This window comes from Zingiber officinale, chromosome 6B, assembly GCF_018446385.1.
Source record: "Zingiber officinale cultivar Zhangliang chromosome 6B, Zo_v1.1, whole genome shotgun sequence".
Taxonomy (NCBI): Eukaryota; Viridiplantae; Streptophyta; class Magnoliopsida; order Zingiberales; family Zingiberaceae; genus Zingiber; species Zingiber officinale.
In genome coordinates, this window is record NC_055996.1 from 1,803,181 (window position 1) to 1,820,472 (window position 17,292).

Below are 17,292 nucleotides of genomic sequence, written 5' to 3' on the forward strand. Positions count from 1 at the left end.
ATATGTAGATATTAACATGTTAAAAATTAAACGTGTTAATGATACATTAGAGCAAAAAAATATCCATATTGGCATTAACGATGCTCTAACATTTTATTATATTTCCTTAAACCCATGGGAGCAGCGTGGTAAGGGCAATTTAGTCTTCTCACCCGCCACGTCATTTTCTTCCGCGTCCAAATTTTGGATTTTGTGGCGCTCTGGATTTGTCCGGGCAAATCTGGTTCGGACACGAACCACATCCCCAGAAACTTCCATTTTTATAGGCGCCTGAGCTGTGGCCCGCGGCGGAGAGCCGTTTGATTGCCTTGTCTGTTCTCCGTCCCGGAGAAATAGGCGGAAAGGAGAGATTTTGAGCTCCCTGTCCTGTCACCATTTTTGGTGAGTGTACCTTTCTAGGTTTTCTTCTGTTTGGCATCCGCTGCAAATGGAGGCTCTTCTAGGGGTGGGACAATTATGTCGGCAAAGACGTTGAGGAGTGGCGAAGCCAGGGGGAGTAGCAATCAACGTTGTGTGTGTCTGTGTATTTCTGAATATTTTATCATCTGGAGCAACTGTTTCTCCCTACCGACTCTATTTATTTGGAGATCGATCGAGTTTTGTGGCGACTTACAACAATTAAAAAAAAAAAAAGCTTTCTTTGTCCTGCAAGAAGTAAGTCAGGGAAGTTCTGATCGGAAAGGAGTAAACTAGTTGGCAAAGCTTGAGCTTTTTCTAGTTTTCTCTTGTCAAAATCCCTTCTGCGGGGAAATCTGCGGCACAAGAAGCATTGTTTCAGCGCTTTGTGGTCTCAGTTCATGCCATTGAAGTAAGGACACTCTCTTCTCGTGATTTCTGTGTTTGACTTTTCTTTCTTCAACCTGTGGTTGCCGTTCATGGAACGGTAGCTGTATCATTCGTGATTATTTTGCGGTTCTTGAGATATCCAGGGATTTTTTTTTTTTGTATTTTTGTGGAAAATAATTCTTCGTTCTATTTTTATAGTGAAAACTACGGCTTTGGCGACTTAAATGCAAACAGTGTCGGTTTGTTCTTTGATCTCTGCAATGGGTCCAAAGACCAGTAGCTGTCCTTTTGAATTTCCATTAGATTTGGGGAAGCTGTATCCACTTGTTGCCTGAATGGTCTTGCAGGGAAAATGGGAATTCTGCTTTGAAGGCAACTTCCTCAATCATTGTACCCGTTCCTTTGCATGTTAGAGTGCTGATTTGCTGATGTCCGCGGCAGCGGAGAAAGTCGAGCCTTTGACCGCCTCTTCATCTTCTCTAGAGGTGGATCCACTTCTCAAGGATTTAACAGAGAAAAAGTTGATCTTTAAGAAGAACGTAGCTACGTTGGCAACTGAGCTGAAAGATGTCCGGCGCCGCTTGGTTTTGCAGGAGCAGTCTTTTGCGAAAGAGGCCCATGCTAGGAAGGTAGGTTTTGATTGTAGTTTTGTAGATCGGGTTTGGTGGATGCCTCGGTTGAGGATGAAATTGTGAAGTCCCTGACAGGTAGCAGAGATGAGAGCAGGGAGCATGGAAGAGGAAATAGGCCGGTTGCAGATGTGCTTGCAAGAGAAGGATGAGAAGCTCAATGCAACCTTGAGTACCACTCAGCAGGTAAAAGCATTAGAAGTTTTATCTTCTTTTTCATACATATTAAGTGTATTATGTACATACACAAAGTTCCAATTATAAGTAAGCAAGGTTTTTGTATGATTCCATCTTTGAACCCTAAGTTTTAGTAGGAAAGCCAGATGGAATTTTGATCTTATTTGAATGAGGAACATCGAATTTGATGCTTGACTCACTTTCTTCTGTTTGATGTATATTTTTTAACCAGAAATTGGTACAAGAATGAGATGTCCTAGTTTGCTCTTACAGCCATGATGTTTTTTTTTCTTTTTGGAGAATTTGACTACAAGAGAAGTATGGAAATGTTTAATTATTATCGCACACATGCTGTTTTTTTACATGGAATTGAAGTTCTTTCTGTAATGAGTTAAATCTATGGAATCTTATTTCCCATATCATTGGACTTGTTGGTTATCAGCCTTTTGGGATTTGATACTATTCCTATCCGAAAGCAGAGAAGACGGAAAGCTGGGGACGTGGCTAGGAGTTTGATGCGGCGAAGACTCCACGTGCTCCTGTAACATAAAAGCGTCAGTGTCGGACCAGGAAAGGGTTCCCGGCGTTGACCTTCCGACGCTCAAACCAGTCTCCGACGATGTAGAAAATAGTAGGAAAATTATAGCAAAAGAACTTGTAGAATGATGAAGTTGCGCATACCTCTTCCTGTAGATGTGAACCTCCTTTTATATTGTCACTGTAGTGCATGTGCACGATTTACTCCCTCTGGAATCCTGGGGGGCAGGCCCAAGGGGCCGCTAGGGTGGCGGTTCCACCTTTTGCAACTGTAGTGCATGTGCACGCATCTCAATGCACGCACACGTTTTCCCAAGTGTCCTATGAAAAGACAAGTAAAAAAAGTGTCCCTGATACCTTTCCTTAAGAGAGCATGCATATCTCTCATATAATAGCATGGAAGCTTCTACCGTACTATTTGTCTACGGAACATGCTCTGTTGTCAGTGGCACAAACCTCCAAAAGAGTACGAGAAGATATACGGGTGGGTCTCGTTGTAGGCCGAGCGGTGGCCACTCGGCCGGGACATCCGCTCAACCAGGACACACCCGCTCGGCTATGCCGCACCGAGCACTCTTCCTTCTCTTAGCTTTCTCGTTGTCGGAGGGCTGTCTCTCATCCGGACGGACATGCCTCCCGCTCGGCAGGGACGATAATAGGAGGATATGCTGCCTGTTTGTCTCTTAACCTCGAGTTATCCATTTGGCCTTACTCGTCTGCTCGGACATCTCGGAATGCTCGGTCGTAACTCGCCCGCTCGGCCGGCTTTGACTCTTTCCTTGACTTTAACTTCCATGTCAGCCGGTCTTCCCTTGCTTTGGCCTATCTTTGGTGGGCCCTCTTCATCACCGCATCAGATACAATAACAAATGCCAAGGGAATAAGATTATAAGTCCATTAACAATGTTGAAGATTTCCAGTCTTCATGGGGATATTTTTTTCCTAGAATTAATTTGACTGGGTCTATACCAAACAAGGAGAAGCTAGGTAATAGCTTAAATGGAAAATCTTTGAAGAAGATAGTGAAAATACACTTCATAGTGCCTATAATAAGTACTTTTACAGGTCTTAAATGTAGGTTAACAAATCAAGTATCAACAGTGTTATCTTCTCAAAATAATCAAAACTTTCCTTGTTATATTCTGGTACATATCTTCCACTTGCCAATTATCATATTGCCTGATTCAAAATATTCTTTTCTGTATAAATTTACATTGTCAGTAATCAGTATAATTATTTATTTGCACATATCGTCTAAATTTGATTCATGTCACAGTATACAAAGGAGTTGGATGTTTTAAAATCTCAACTGTCAATCACTCAAGCGACTGCTGACGCTAGTGTTGTATCAGCTAAATCAGCTCAAACTCAATGCTTAGATTTGTTAAGAGATCTGGATGAAAAAAATAGTTTGCTAGAAGCACATGAAGACAGAGTAAATAAACTTGGGAAGCAGATAGACCTTCTGCAAAAAGATCTCAAATCAAGAGAACTCTCACAAAGGCAACTAAGGGAGGAAGTATTGCGAATAGAGAAAGGAATAATGGATGTGGTTGAAATAGCTGGAGCTAAAAAGGACTGTGAATTTAGGAAGATTTTGACTGAAGTTTTGCCAAAGAACATTGAGAATATCAATAAGCATCTGACTGCAAAAGATGAAGAAATTGCTAGGTTGAGGGATGAGATTAGAGTCTTGTCTGTGCACTGGAAACAGCAAAGTGAGGAATTACAAGCACAGGTTAGTCTTCATTTAACTGCAAACATGATTTTCAACAGAATTATGTTTTTTTCTTATCTGGTACATGTGCTGTAGCTAGAGCAACAACGTAGAGTTGATCAGGAGCTGAAGAAGAGGATAATGAAACTTGAATTTTGTCTTCAAGAAGCACGGACCCAGATGAGAAAATTTCAGAAGGTAACTTGTTTAGGAATAGCCAAAAAGTTCTGTTATTTTTTTTCTTGTAATTTTTCTTTTAGTCACATATCTAGATCTCATCTTTCATCATACTATCTAGTAGGAATTTCCGTAGTTTCCATTACCATTTCGTATTGCCAAAAATATGCCAACATGAGATAGTTCCAGTAAAATAGAAGCAATGTGACTTCAATGAACGACTGCGCCTTTAGATCAACAAGCCATAGCTATGGCACATCTACTTCGATTCAGTTTCATGCCTTGCTCTCGATCCTCTACCTCATGTTGTCTTTTGTTTAAACTATTTCAGTGGACAAGTTACTTTTCTTTCTTCGTCATCGTCTTATTTCCTATGCTTTTCTCTTTAATTCTTCTTGATCAATGCCGATCAATCCTACCTCTTACTCACATGGTATGTCAGTTAGTATTAACATTGTCTTCTAGATGAGTATTGTAACTTTGACATAGAACTTGATTTTAAACCTTGGTGTGCACATACATATGATTCTCTCTTTAGGTATATAATATACTACTTAAATAAGTAAAGCAGTTTTATATCAACCGGCATCATTTTGTTTTACAATGTCAACATGTTATCAAAATCATCTTCATGTACTGTGACTCTAACACAATAAGATTAAACTTCAATGCACATGAATATTTATGATTCACTTTTTTTTGCTAGAGCACAAGTGCTTTTCACACTCTATTGAGATGAAGGTTGATCTAACACCTCTTGCTAGATTTTCTACCTCAAACTGTATGTTTCATGTAGACCTAAATTTGGTGTTTCTAAAATTTGGGATTAACTTCACTAGAAGCTAGTGGAGACTGTCTCCCACATTAGATTTACACAAACACTCTAAAAGAACAAAAGCAATTTATCATAGTTTTCTACCTCTCCCCTTGGAACAAAATCTTCTTCTCTACCGTATATGATCTCCCACAATCTCTAAATGTACCTAAAACATCTTTTGGATTTCAGAATGCTCTACCAATGAGAATATTGCAATTATCATGAAATTCTAGATGAAAATTCACCTAATTCATGAAAACTTTTACCGGCCTTGTTGTTGTAATTGAGCTATCATGTAGGGGCACATTGCTTGGTTTTATTGCTTCTCCATGCTAGGCTATGCTAGTCTAGCATTTTCATTTAACTCATTAATCTCCACCTCAGCGAGATACTACATCACTATTGCACTTGATACTCTAAGGTGATTTTTTTGTCATGGTCCTGTATTGCATATGATTAAGTCATCTAATCCCCGTTTTGTCTCCTCAGCCAAGCTGATGCAGGAGGCTCTGAGTAATTTTTGTTATTGGCTTAGAGTTATTTTCGTCTTTTCCATTGTTAGGGTTTTGAGACTATTTAAACCTTTGTTTACTTGATTTTAGAGCATTATCTTTTGTTTTGAATCAATTTATTTTGGTTAAACCTAGAGACAGCGTCTCTCGTTTTGACGATTTCTTATCTTCTCTACAATTCCTCTCTAAACTTCTACCTCTAGAATAATCGTTATTTTGCCCGGCATCACAAGCCTTGTGCAGGAACTACCAATTCAGTAATCTGATTTGATCTTGGCATAACTACGATGCTATTGTAGAAAATGAAAAGATGCACACATTAGACTAGATAGGTTTGGGCAAAAAACTTGATCCAATGGATATTCAACTCAGCCTAAACATTAGGATTATTAATGGTTTAAGGTCGGTTCATCAATGATGCCTAATTTAATTGATTTGCTTTCTTGTCAAGTTCTTGTAGCTGGTTACCATCTTGAGAGTATTTTTACTTATCGTATTTGTGCTACTAAAGGCCACATTTGAAAACTGAACCTTCCAGTTCAACCAGTTGAATCATGAAACGAAAAATGGTCAATTTAGTATTACTTCTCTGGTTCAACTGGATTTATTACTGATTCAACCTGAAAAAGAGTTATCAGGGAGTTTGATAAATCCATCTTCCCAAACTGGTTATCAAAAACACCAACCGAAATTATACTTTTGGTCATAACTTAAAATAGCACTGTTAGTTGTCTTGAGTTCCTTTAATGCCTATGTTCTTTGAGACCTTCTGTCAATAATGTATCTTTGTTCTTGTAACAGATGGGTGAGAAAAGAGACAAGGCGATTAAGGAGTTAAAGGATCAATTGGCTGCAAAGCAGCCGAACTGTTCAAATTGCGGAAATAGAGTGAATTTTTGGGAGAGACAAGGGTTTAAGATCATTGCTTCGATGTCTATGCTAGTCCTTGTTATTTTTGCAAAGAGATAGAGTAAGAGCTTTTTGGTTGTTGCCTTTGTAAATGAATGTAGGCGCAGTTTCACGTTACAAAATCGATACCATGTATAAATATGTGCACTTTGTGGTAGTCCAAATTTTAAAAGGGGCAATTTTCTAGAGGCTATCAATGGCTGGATGGATTGATTCATATTTTATATTTGTATGTTTGATTCTTTTTTTTTACTTTGTATTGCTTGTTCGATTTGTTCCACACACTTAGTGCACTTAGTTTGCTTGATTGATATTTTGCTTGGTTTGTTTAGTATGTTTGGTCCAGTTGATGTTGGTGCGGGAAACATATGACGATCGAACTTGAGTTTTGATAATGATAAAAAATTCAAAGTTAAGATTATTTGTGAACTAATAAGGTTATCGAGCTTGCAGGAAAGTCATAAGTTATCTTAAGTAAAAGTCCTAATGAATTTTAGGCAGGTGGAAAACCCTAGGGGTAGGTAACCCTAGGTCCTAGGAGGCGGTAACCTTAGGTGATGGAAAGTCCTAACTGTGGTTAGTCAGGTGAAAAATCCTAAAGGGTGGTAATCCTACGTTGAGGAAAACCCTAGGGGGTGGTAATCCTAGGTTCTAGGAGTGGTAACCCTATATAAAAAGTTCGGTCGGTCTGGAGGATCGAACTGGCAACAGGTAAACTCTCCTAAAAGGAGTTGGTGAGGACGTGTTCCCCGAAAAGGGAGTAGTAGGCGTCGATTCGACCTATGGTTTCCAGAGAAAATTCGAAATCAGAATCGGACAGTCCGATGATTGTCGAGTACTTATATTTATCTTATATTATTGTGCTAACTTGGTTTTGCAGGGTATACTTTGGTTGTAGACTAATATGCTTTGCATGAATGAAGTTACACAAAGAACTCTCGGATGAACAGTGTCTGAGGTGCCTCCGAGTTGTTGGAGGCGCCTCGGGCGCCTTGGCTGTAGCTGCGCAGGAAGCAAGGCTGAAGGCGCCTTGGACAATTGATGGAAGGCGCCTTCCATGGAGCTTGAAGGCGCCTTCGGGTGGATAATCAACAACCACAGCGGAGCTTATCAACGATTGAGTTTAAGGGGATAAAACTTGGTTGAAGGCACCTCCTATGGAGGTTGGAGGCGCCCTCAATAGGCTATTTAAGCCTGGTCCGAGCATATGCCAAGAAACAATACAAACTTGCAATCCTTCTTCCGTGTGCTGCTTAAAGGACGATCCGACAAAGTCGTAACAAAACTCCGACAACCGAAAGCTTTAATTTCTCCTTTCTTTATTGTCGATATATTTTTTAGTGCATTAATGTTGTAATTCAAAGTTGTAAATTTCTGGAGCTTATAGTGATTGTCTATCAAAAACACTCTTACGTGCGAGCCTTGGAGTAGGAGTCAACACAGGCTCCGAACCAAGTAACTAAAAGTGTTAGCGATTGCTTTTAACTTATTTTTATATTCCGCTGCGTGTTTTACTTTGAGTTTTACGAAACGAACGAAATAACCACGAGCATTATTCACCCTCCCCCCTCTAGCGCTTTCGATTCTACAGTTGACTCATCTAGATTGCATAGTTTGTTCAACTTGCTAGGTTTACCCATTAGGTTTGTCGATCCATTTAGCTGATTAATTTGTTCATATTTTTGACTTGTTCGGTCATGCTTTGCAAGGTTTGTTTATACAACTTGTTTTGCGGTTAGTGCGTTAGAGATTAAGAAAGTCATTTAAATGTTAGAGAGGGGTAGTTATGAGAATGGTCTTGTTCAAAGAAACACATTTAGGCGATGAAATTACTATCAAAAGGATTTAAAAAATAAGAATAAATTTGTAATTACATTTTATATCAATTAATAAATAATTGTTCATGAATATTAACGAACTAAATTTACTAGTATTTAAACTTATTTAATTTATGTACTTTTACTATTGAATGAAGATAAATAAGTTTTATCGATTTGAATATCATAAATATACGATTCATTTATAATTTTCACACACTTGTGGGTGCTATTAGGAAGATTTAACTATTCATTGGTCTTGTTGGAAGAAACATATTTTGGCGATGAAATTACTACGAAATGGATCTCACGCTTTGGCTAACGATGGATTATAGATAGTTCAATTGACAATTTTTTTAGAGATTGGAGACTAAGAGTTGGTGAGTAATGTGGGGTCTCCGACCATGAGATCCCTCACATGTGAGACTTACCTTTTCAGTAATGTTATATTAGCTTCAAACTTGTACCAAACGACACAAGCTAACTTGATTCTCAAATTGGACAGTCCGAAGTCAGAATTGGACAGTCCGAAGTCAGAATTGGACAGTCCGATGACTGTCGAGTACTTATATTTATCTTATATTATTGTGCTAACTTGATTTTGCAGGGTATACTTTGGTTGTAGACTAATATGCTTTGCAGGAATGAAGTTACACAAGAGAACTCTCAGATGAATAGTGTCTAAGGCGCCTCCGAGCTGTTGGAGGCGTCTCTGGCGCCTTGGTTGTGTTGGATTGAAAGCGCTAGAGGGGAGGGTGAATAGCGCTCGCGGCTATTTCACGTTTTTCGAAAATCGTTCGAGTAATTTAAACGCAGCGGAAAGTAAATGAAACAAACACAGAGACACAGAAGAATTTACTTCGTTCGGAGCCTAGATCGACTCCTACTCGAAGGTCCGCGATCCTTGATCGCTTTCCGTGGGCAACAACTATAGAATCGATGATTACAAGATTAAATACAGTTAAGTGCAGTAAGAAAAATTATACCAACGAACGGTAAATAAAGAACTTCGGAGCTTTAAGTCGTTGGAGCAGTAGGGCCTTGTTGGAGCATACGGAGCAGCACACAAGAGCACAGGTTCTTCTTTCTGAGAGTTGTTATTCGAAGCTGCATCTTAAGCCTCCTTTTATAGCCTCTGCAAGTCTGATCCAGATCCCCAAGTCTCGGGATCAGCTTTGACCCGAAGCGGATCGGTCGACCGATCCTCATGTTCGGTCGACCGATCAGATAATCTCCTCCGCATATGATCCGTCGATCCGTCGCTCCGCTTCGATCTGGTCAAGCTCTATCCCCGGCTTCGGTCGACCGATCCCAAGTTTCGGTCGACCGATCAGTCTCCTCTGACCCGCTCACCTCGGCCTGATCCAGTCGACACTTATCCAGGTTCGGTCGACCGATCCCAAGGTCCGGTCGACCGATCCCTGGTCGAGCCCGGTCTAACTCCTGGAAACCTGATCTGCCAGCTTGGGGGTTCGGTCGACCGATCCCGGTCAGTTCTAACCCTGCACAAAAGTATTAGTTTCCTGCAAAACAGAGTTAGAATACAAAAGATAATATATAGAAATAAATTTGACAGTCACCGGACTGTCCGGGTCTGACTTCGGGTTTCCGACCGGAAACCCTAGGTCGACCCGACGTCTACTGTTCCCTCTACGGGGAACGCGTCCTCACCTACTCCACTCAGGAGATTTACCTGTTGCAGTGCGATCCTCCAGATCGACTGGACTTTTGCTCGGTGCTCGATGCTTCCCGACTTTCTATTGGACGTCCGCTTCCCGGTTGGTCCAGTCTTTCACCTGGTTCGCGACACCAGGACTTTCCACCTAGGGTTACCCCCTAGGACTTTTGCCTGAAGCACTCGACCCACCAAGACTTTCCGCATAGGGTTACCACCCCCTCCTAGGGTTACCACCCCCTAGGGTTTTCACCATGCCTAACCACAGTTAGGACTTACCTGAAACACTTAATCAAGCACGTTAGATCACAACACACCTTAACTTTGAATTATTTGCCATTATCAAAACTCAGATTCGATCGTCGGATGCTTCCCGTACCAACAGGTTATAGCTGTGCAGGAAGCAAGGCTGAAGGCGCCTTGGACAGTTGATGGAAGGCGCCTTCCATGGAGCTTGAAGGCGCCTTCAGGTGGATAATCAACAACCGCAACGAAGCTTATCAACAATTGAGTTTAAGGAGATAAAACTTGGTTGAAGGCACCTCCTATGGAGGTTGGAGGCGCCCTCAACAGGCTATTAAGCCTAGTCCGAGCATATGCCAAGGAATAACACAAATTTACAATCCTTCTTCTATGTGCTGCTTAAAGGACGATCCAATAAAGCCGTAACAAAACTCCGACAACCGAAAGCTTTAATTTCTCCTTCCTTTATTGTCGATATATTTTTTAGTGCATTAATATTGTAATTCAAAGTTGTAAATTTTTGAAAACTTGTTTTGCGGTTGGTGCGTTAGAGATTAAGAAAGTCATTTAAATGTTAGAGAGGGGGAGTTATGAGAATGGTCTTGTTCAAAGAAACACATTTAGGCGATGCAATAACTATCAAATGGATTTTTAAAATAAGAATAAATTTGTAATTACATTTTATATTGATTAATAAATAATTGTTTATGATTATCAACGAACTAAGCATACTAGTGTTTAAATTTTATATACTTTTTTACTATTTAACGAAGATAAATAAGTTTTATCGAATTGAATATTCATAAATATATGATTCATTTATTATATTCACATACTTGGGTGCTATTAGGAAGATTTAACTATTCAATGGTCTTGTTGGAAGAAACATATTTTGGCGATGAAATTACTACGAAATGGATCTCACACTTTGGCTAACGATGGATTATAGATAGTTCAATTGACAATTTTTTGAGAGATCGGAGACTAAGAGTTGGTGAGTAATGTGGGGTCTCCGACCATGGGATCCCTCACATGTGAGACTTACCTTTTCAGTAATGTTATATTAGCTTCAAACTTGTACCGAACACGACACAAGCTAACTTGATTCTCAAATTATCATGTAACAATTTCAATCAATGGGAAAGGACATAAACTTGTCATTGTATTACTGAAAAATGATGAACATCATCGGAGATTTGTTCAGACAAACTGCTCAAGGGAAAATAATATACAGCAGTTTCTGCTCAAGTTCATAAGCACCTGGCATTTGCTGACTACTGAATTCTGAAAGGGACTCAATTCCCATAATCTTAATAGCAAGCAAGCAATTGGATGGTGACCCTTCTGAGATTACACTGAAAAGAAAGATCATTTTGGAAATTAGACGACACAAGCGTGCTTATTAGTTATTTCAACTTCTTGAACCGTCAGGTGTGCATGAAGCATGATGCAACATAACTAAGCAAGTAGATCAAATTGAGCGCGTAAAGGCCAGAAAGCATTTAACAGTATACTTGGAAAACATTTAATAGAAAACTAAGCAAACTTATTACCTTGCCCATACTCGCATGCACTTCAATTGGTTCATGGAAGCTCATTCTGAATCATTGATCAGCAAGCCGCTGAAGAAAGAATCAGAAAGAGAATCTGTAGCAGATCCATATTCATTCAAACGTTTTTTGAAAGAACGAAGATCTCTCTCATCCTTTGCTGTTCGTTTCTGTCAGAAACAATGTGTTTTAAGAAGTTGGATTTCTGTAATCCTTTGCTAGAGGGTAACTTGAAAAATAAGAGAGGATTATTAGAAAATTAAGACTGAACTTACAAATGATTTCTTTGTCAACAAGATATCCACAAGATATATTAACCAGAGAACATTGGTCTTGGGGAAACTGCAAAATGGGAATTTGCAAAGTGCATACATGAAGATGTTAATTCAGAATAACATTGCTGATTAGTTTATTTTCTACATTAGTAACAAAAATAAATATAAAATAAAATTTCTACTAGTGATTTTGCCTTCCAAACGTAGACTGATGCAAATGTTCTACCGGAAAGTGTCAACTAATTTAATTTACAATGGATTTTGAAAGTTTATTGCTAAGAGATGAGTGCTCCTGGTTTCAGGATGTGGGAAAAATCTCAACTCTCTTGTTTTGTAATTCAAACTTCAAGTATGACACAACATGTAAAGAATAATTGGATTTTCCGCAACTTAAGTTTTACCTTCCTTCCCAACAGTCTTCAGTTAAGTCTTTCATTTTGCGGTATGTTTCAAACTGCCAATAACATGTGTTATGTGAGACAATTAAACTAAGCAAAGAAAGAGATGATGTTTGTTACCAACTTGTTTATCTCCTTTTGGACCCTCAAAGAGTCCAGGATCAGCAGACAAGTCAAGAAATAATATAGCTTCGCCTGTTAGATGGTAGACACATTAAATTCTGTTTTTTTGCATACAAGCAGAAAATAGGATCCAATAATAATTTTTGTGAAAATTATTGTAAATCCTTTCTTTGAGCATTGCATCATTTTTTGAATGTTGCTTGTGGAAGAGATTGTCACAATACTCACACAACTATCCTAATTGCAGTGAAATGAGGTCAGTAAGTTATTTAAACAAGTACAAGGCACTAAAAGAGAATAAATTTCACAAGGCAATAGTGTTTCCTATTTCATTAATTTTAGATTTGGCTCTTTAACTGTGAATAACGAAGCAAAAGTCTAAAATTCTATCCGGATGGATGCTATACGGTATCTCCTTTCGAAATGGCAAATAAAAAAAAAAGGACCATTTTTCTCATAATAAGAGCTTCTAAAGATGGTAACCTAAAGGTTTAATATCAATAAAAGAAATATCAACTATTTTTTAATATTTAGTCTCTTGTATTGGCCTCCTAAATTGTTGCACCCAATGAAAATCAAGCAGAAGAAAATTCATAAAGCTTTGGAAGAAAACATTTCCATTTTGCAATTCGAAATAATTGATTTTCATGTCCAATTCAACTTTATAAAAATCTGATTAAGTTTGTTTTTGCATCATACATTTTGTGCCACCATTATAGCTATATGCAATTAACCCATTAATCAAGCATCAAGATTAGAATGCAAAGCGTTATTTTGTCCGCTATGCTCGCAACATGGAAACTAGTCTCATTTTCTACCCCGTGATCAAAAATAAAAAATTCCAAATACATTTTGGGATTTAGAACATTAGAAAAATGCCTACCGGTATTGATACGGGAGAGAGTAAAATCTATTATTGAAATAGCTAACCCAAATGTCTTAGCTCTCATCTTTTTTCCATGAAGAGTAAAATTTGTTGAAGTATCTTTTGTATCAGTTAAAAGAATATTGCCCCTGCAAAATAAATATATGGCTAGCAAGGAAGAAACAGATCTAACAAGAACAAAAACAGTGATTTTGATAAAATTGCTTGAATGTGAAAAAAACAAACCAATGCAAATCTCGATGTTCAAACTCGCAAGCACTTTCTGCCACAGCCAAAGCAATAGTAGCCTACAATAGTCAAGTGAAATCAGTAAATAATTGGAAATCCAGCTTAGTGATATTTGCTATGAAGAACAAATGGCTTACTTGCACCAATAAACTTCGAGCCTCATCATAGTTACCTAGTACAAAACTTTCCAGATCTTTCCCGCCATCAGCAAGTACAAATACTATATAGCACTGAAGGAATTGGGGTTATCTCAAGTGAATAATGAGAATACAATCCGTGTGTCTATGGCACCCAAGCCTAATAATATTCAAGTAAATAATAATGCAAGAGTAAAATAACTATTTGTAACAATTTCTCTAGAGTCGGATCATAGATATCTATCATGCTCAATGTGTCACACAAAAACAAAAACAAAGTTCCAGCAAATGCTTTGACGAAATTATAGATAATACACAACAAAGTTTATGGCTCAGCGCTTTTTGGGACATAATGACATGTCAGATGGATTGACATGATAGTTAAAATCAACATGTTTAATACATTTATGAAATATTGGATTGCTTGCAATATAAATGATTGTCTGATTGTTGGAATGATTTATTTCTTGGATTTTCATGTTCTTGTTACCTGCAACATAGGTGTAAAAGATTAATGTAGAGCAGGGGCTACATGCAAAGGAAAAGGAGTCATGGCAAGGATCAGCAACAGGAGGTTTCTCGAGAGTAACATGAAGATGTAGAGAGGGGGGATTAAGTTGCGCAGCTTGGAGAAATGATCATAGTGCAATGCTAGCTATGTCATGATGCACATGTGTGCAAGGGATGATTGCTTTCAACAATTGTGCAATGCAGGTGTTTAAAATTAGGTTTCTTCTCTATAGAATAATGTGATTACATTTATATAATCTCAGACCTACTAATATACTGGTACATGACTAAAATTGCTATTTCTAACAAGAAAACAGATCTGTAGCACTACATTGATATGCTTGTTCCTATAACAATGCTTGCTCATAAAACAGTCATACAAGGCTAGCGATAACCAACAAGAATATTTTTCTTGTTTATAATCTATACCCAAAATTTTATTTTTCCAAAAGATGTAAAAAACCTGATTCTCCACGAACTCTTTGGGATGATCATTTTCAGAACCATGCACTGCATCCCAATCTTCCCAAGCACTAATCAATCCATCATCATAGGGTCCTCGGCAGATGCAAAAACTGACGAGAGAAAGAATAAATCAAAATAATAATTAAAAACACTACTTTTATATAAAAGTGAATACACAATAAAAAGAGAGCCCAATGAGCATAAAGTTTCACCACTGCTATTATTGACGATCATCAAGACTCAAGAATGAAAATATGCTTCAACAAATAGTTTCATATTACATAAAAATAGAGAGTTGGGAGTGTACTCTTTTGTTTCAATGAAGCCAGAGCATGCATTTTTAGTGTTAGTTTCCTTTTGTCTACCTCTTAAGCTATTTAATGTCAAAGAAAGCATAACTTCCTCAAGCACTTCCTCAGATTTCTGTTCCCCAAAAAAACAAATATGGTTAGTATAACCCTTTAAAGTTTGAATATCAAAGAAAATCAACTATACTTTTACAAACCTTCTGAACTTCTCCATTTACTAACAGATCTCCATCAATAGGTACTACTTTGCAAACAGTTTGACCAGCTTTGAAAGCCTCCCCATATGTGCCTTCACCAATTTTGACAATACTGCTCAACTCACTGGAAAATGGATATTAGTGTTAGTAACCAATTGTCCAGCAGTTTCTTGAAATAGTTCTCAATTTCAGTGAAGAAAAGAACTGATCAAACACTTGTTAAGGTGGCGAACAATCAGATTGCTGTAGTTAAATGCATCTTCACCACTGGCAATTAAGACACAAAAGCAAAGACAATTTAAGTTGCTGATCTTTTGTTTAGAAGATGATGTCCTTATTAAACACACATAACCACGTTGAAACAAAGTAACTGAACATTGCCAGCAATCTGTATTTTCAGTAAGATAAACAATAATATGTAAAGGCCCTAGCAAGTACCCAGTAACTGATAGACCCCTTTAAGTTTCAAGAATAAAAAAGTGCAAGCACAAATGCCATAGGAAATTGAGAAAATAGATAATTTCCAGAGGACTTGAAGAAAATAGAGCATACCAGTGTCTAGAGAAGACTTCTCCAAGACTGATTGGTGCAGATTGTCGGCAAATTATCAGAAGTTGGTCAAATGCCTTCAGATATTCCCCATCGGATGTCTTAAATTGTGATGCATCAATTTGAGTAGCTTTTTTTGACTCACTGGAGACATGCACTTCTTGCAAGATTTCTGCATTTTCGCATATCCCATTTTCTACTTCTTTTTCCTTTATGCTAAGTGAATCAAAGGAAGCCACAATGCTGTTATCAACCAAATTTCTAATTGAACTATTTGAAACCAGTTCTGGTTTACGGCTTTCCTTGTATGAATCAAACTTTGACGGAAGCTTTGTCCTCAAATCTCTTTCAGGTGTTTTATCAGTCAAATTGTTGGAGGAACCACAACTGCCAAGTACAGAAGGAACTGAAAATGGCGTTTCCATGATTTTAAATAAATGTTGTGAAGAGCCACATTGCGAAACAAGTTTTGAGATTTTCCATCTCTCTAAAATGGCAGGCAAATCATGCACAGCCGCAACTTGTTTTGCGCCCATGGTCCAGGTGCTAAAATTCTTAGGAGAAGGACTCTCTTCCAGTAACTCAAAGGAGTCAACCTCTAGGAAGTAATTCTTCTCCTTTGTGAAATCTGGAGAATCCTGGCCAGTTTTCTTCTGCAAGCAAACCAATGAAATAAAAACCAAATTTCCTTGATCCCAATTCAATTTACCAAACTAAATTGGAACGCTTAATTTCATACTGCTCTGCCTCCTTTCTTCCCTCTCTTGGGTGCTCCTCTTTGTTTGACTTGGGGTCTAAAATACACCCCTGTTGCGACTACAATACTTTCCCTTCCTCTATAAGAAGAAAGTTATAAAAAAAACACTAGATTAAGTAGCGCTCAAGTCATAATGATGCACAAGCTAGAACTTTTCTCTCTCCATGTAATGATGTGAAGCAACAGTCCCAACCATGAGAGAAAATAACAAAGTTCAAGATACCAATTTTCAAGTCATAAAACAAGGACAGAGAATAAACGACAAATAAAAAGGGGGGGAAAACTCATCAAACCTGGTGGAAAGGGATCGATTCCAGCTAGGTCTCTTGGTCGGGGCAAAGCTCACTCGCCATTCCCTGCTCGGTCTACATCTTCATAGTTAAAAAAAAAAGTGATTAGTTTCCCAGAAAATTTTAAGTGTCGGAATGCAATCGACGCAGCGGCAACTGATGCTCACATCTGTACTTGCTTAGGGTTCGTATCCGAGGCCGTTCTCCTTCTTCTTTCGTAAACCACAGCAACTTGAGGCACTGCCGGCGGTTGCTCCCCTTGGGAGACGATCTCCGCCCAGAGATCGCTTCCGTCTCCTGGAAAGAGCGACGATTAGGAAGGAAGAGACTAGCGAAGGAGGACACAGACAGAGGGATTTCCTTCATTGTCGTCACCTGTCGTCGGAGAAGCCATCGTGTAGAGCGGAGGGAGATTTTGAAAGGGGCTTCTGGAAGACAAATGCTTTAATGAGAAAAGAAAGTTGGGCTTGGGCCGACCAACACACAGCATTTACGACCCAACAAGTTCAGACCCAATAGGTTAGCATCTTATCACAACAACACGGTCGGTAGAATCCGCCAATCAACAGTTCCACACAGTAGGCTCCAAGAATTTACGTGAGAATATAAATGAGGAAGCTGTA

General features: G+C 38.6%; 2 protein-coding genes across 6 annotated transcripts; one reads left to right on the top strand and one right to left on the bottom strand.

Annotated features, from left to right (window-relative positions):
* Nucleotides 1-283: 283 nt before the first annotated feature.
* LOC121991680 (nuclear envelope-associated protein 2-like) lies at nucleotides 284-6,478 on the top strand. Of its 3 annotated transcripts, XM_042545677.1 has the most exons (8): nucleotides 284-808; nucleotides 985-1,025; nucleotides 1,134-1,158; nucleotides 1,228-1,415; nucleotides 1,494-1,601; nucleotides 3,406-3,867; nucleotides 3,943-4,044; nucleotides 6,154-6,478. In XM_042545677.1, exons 2-8 carry the CDS (start codon nucleotides 1,011-1,013, stop codon nucleotides 6,319-6,321), a joined length of 1,068 nt encoding a protein of 355 aa, XP_042401611.1. In that variant the 5' UTR covers nucleotides 284-808; nucleotides 985-1,010; the 3' UTR covers nucleotides 6,322-6,478. The 3 variants fall into 3 exon arrangements, with proteins under 3 accessions (XP_042401611.1, XP_042401612.1, XP_042401613.1); XM_042545678.1 differs by lacking the exon at nucleotides 985-1,025 and having other exon boundaries at nucleotides 285-808; nucleotides 1,134-1,415; XM_042545679.1 differs by lacking the exons at nucleotides 284-808; nucleotides 985-1,025; nucleotides 1,134-1,158 and having other exon boundaries at nucleotides 1,283-1,415; nucleotides 1,484-1,601.
* Nucleotides 6,479-11,131: 4,653 nt separating this feature from the next.
* LOC121991681 (serine/threonine-protein kinase haspin homolog) lies at nucleotides 11,132-17,077 on the bottom strand. 3 transcript variants are annotated; one of them, XM_042545683.1, is made up of 16 exons: nucleotides 17,045-17,077; nucleotides 16,837-16,966; nucleotides 16,673-16,744; nucleotides 16,362-16,458; nucleotides 15,626-16,275; nucleotides 15,074-15,197; nucleotides 14,876-14,991; nucleotides 14,567-14,678; nucleotides 13,594-13,686; nucleotides 13,454-13,515; nucleotides 13,226-13,356; nucleotides 12,344-12,414; nucleotides 12,223-12,275; nucleotides 11,822-11,888; nucleotides 11,550-11,716; nucleotides 11,132-11,351 (listed from the first exon to the last, which is right to left on the bottom strand). In XM_042545683.1, the coding sequence occupies exons 1-15, from the start codon at nucleotides 17,061-17,063 to the stop codon at nucleotides 11,591-11,593; spliced, it is 1,923 nt and encodes a 640-aa protein (XP_042401617.1). In that variant the 5' UTR covers nucleotides 17,064-17,077; the 3' UTR covers nucleotides 11,132-11,351; nucleotides 11,550-11,590. The 3 variants fall into 3 exon arrangements, with proteins under 3 accessions (XP_042401617.1, XP_042401616.1, XP_042401614.1); XM_042545682.1 differs by having other exon boundaries at nucleotides 15,626-16,272; nucleotides 16,673-16,750; XM_042545680.1 differs by having other exon boundaries at nucleotides 16,673-16,750.
* Nucleotides 17,078-17,292: the final 215 nt, after the last annotated feature.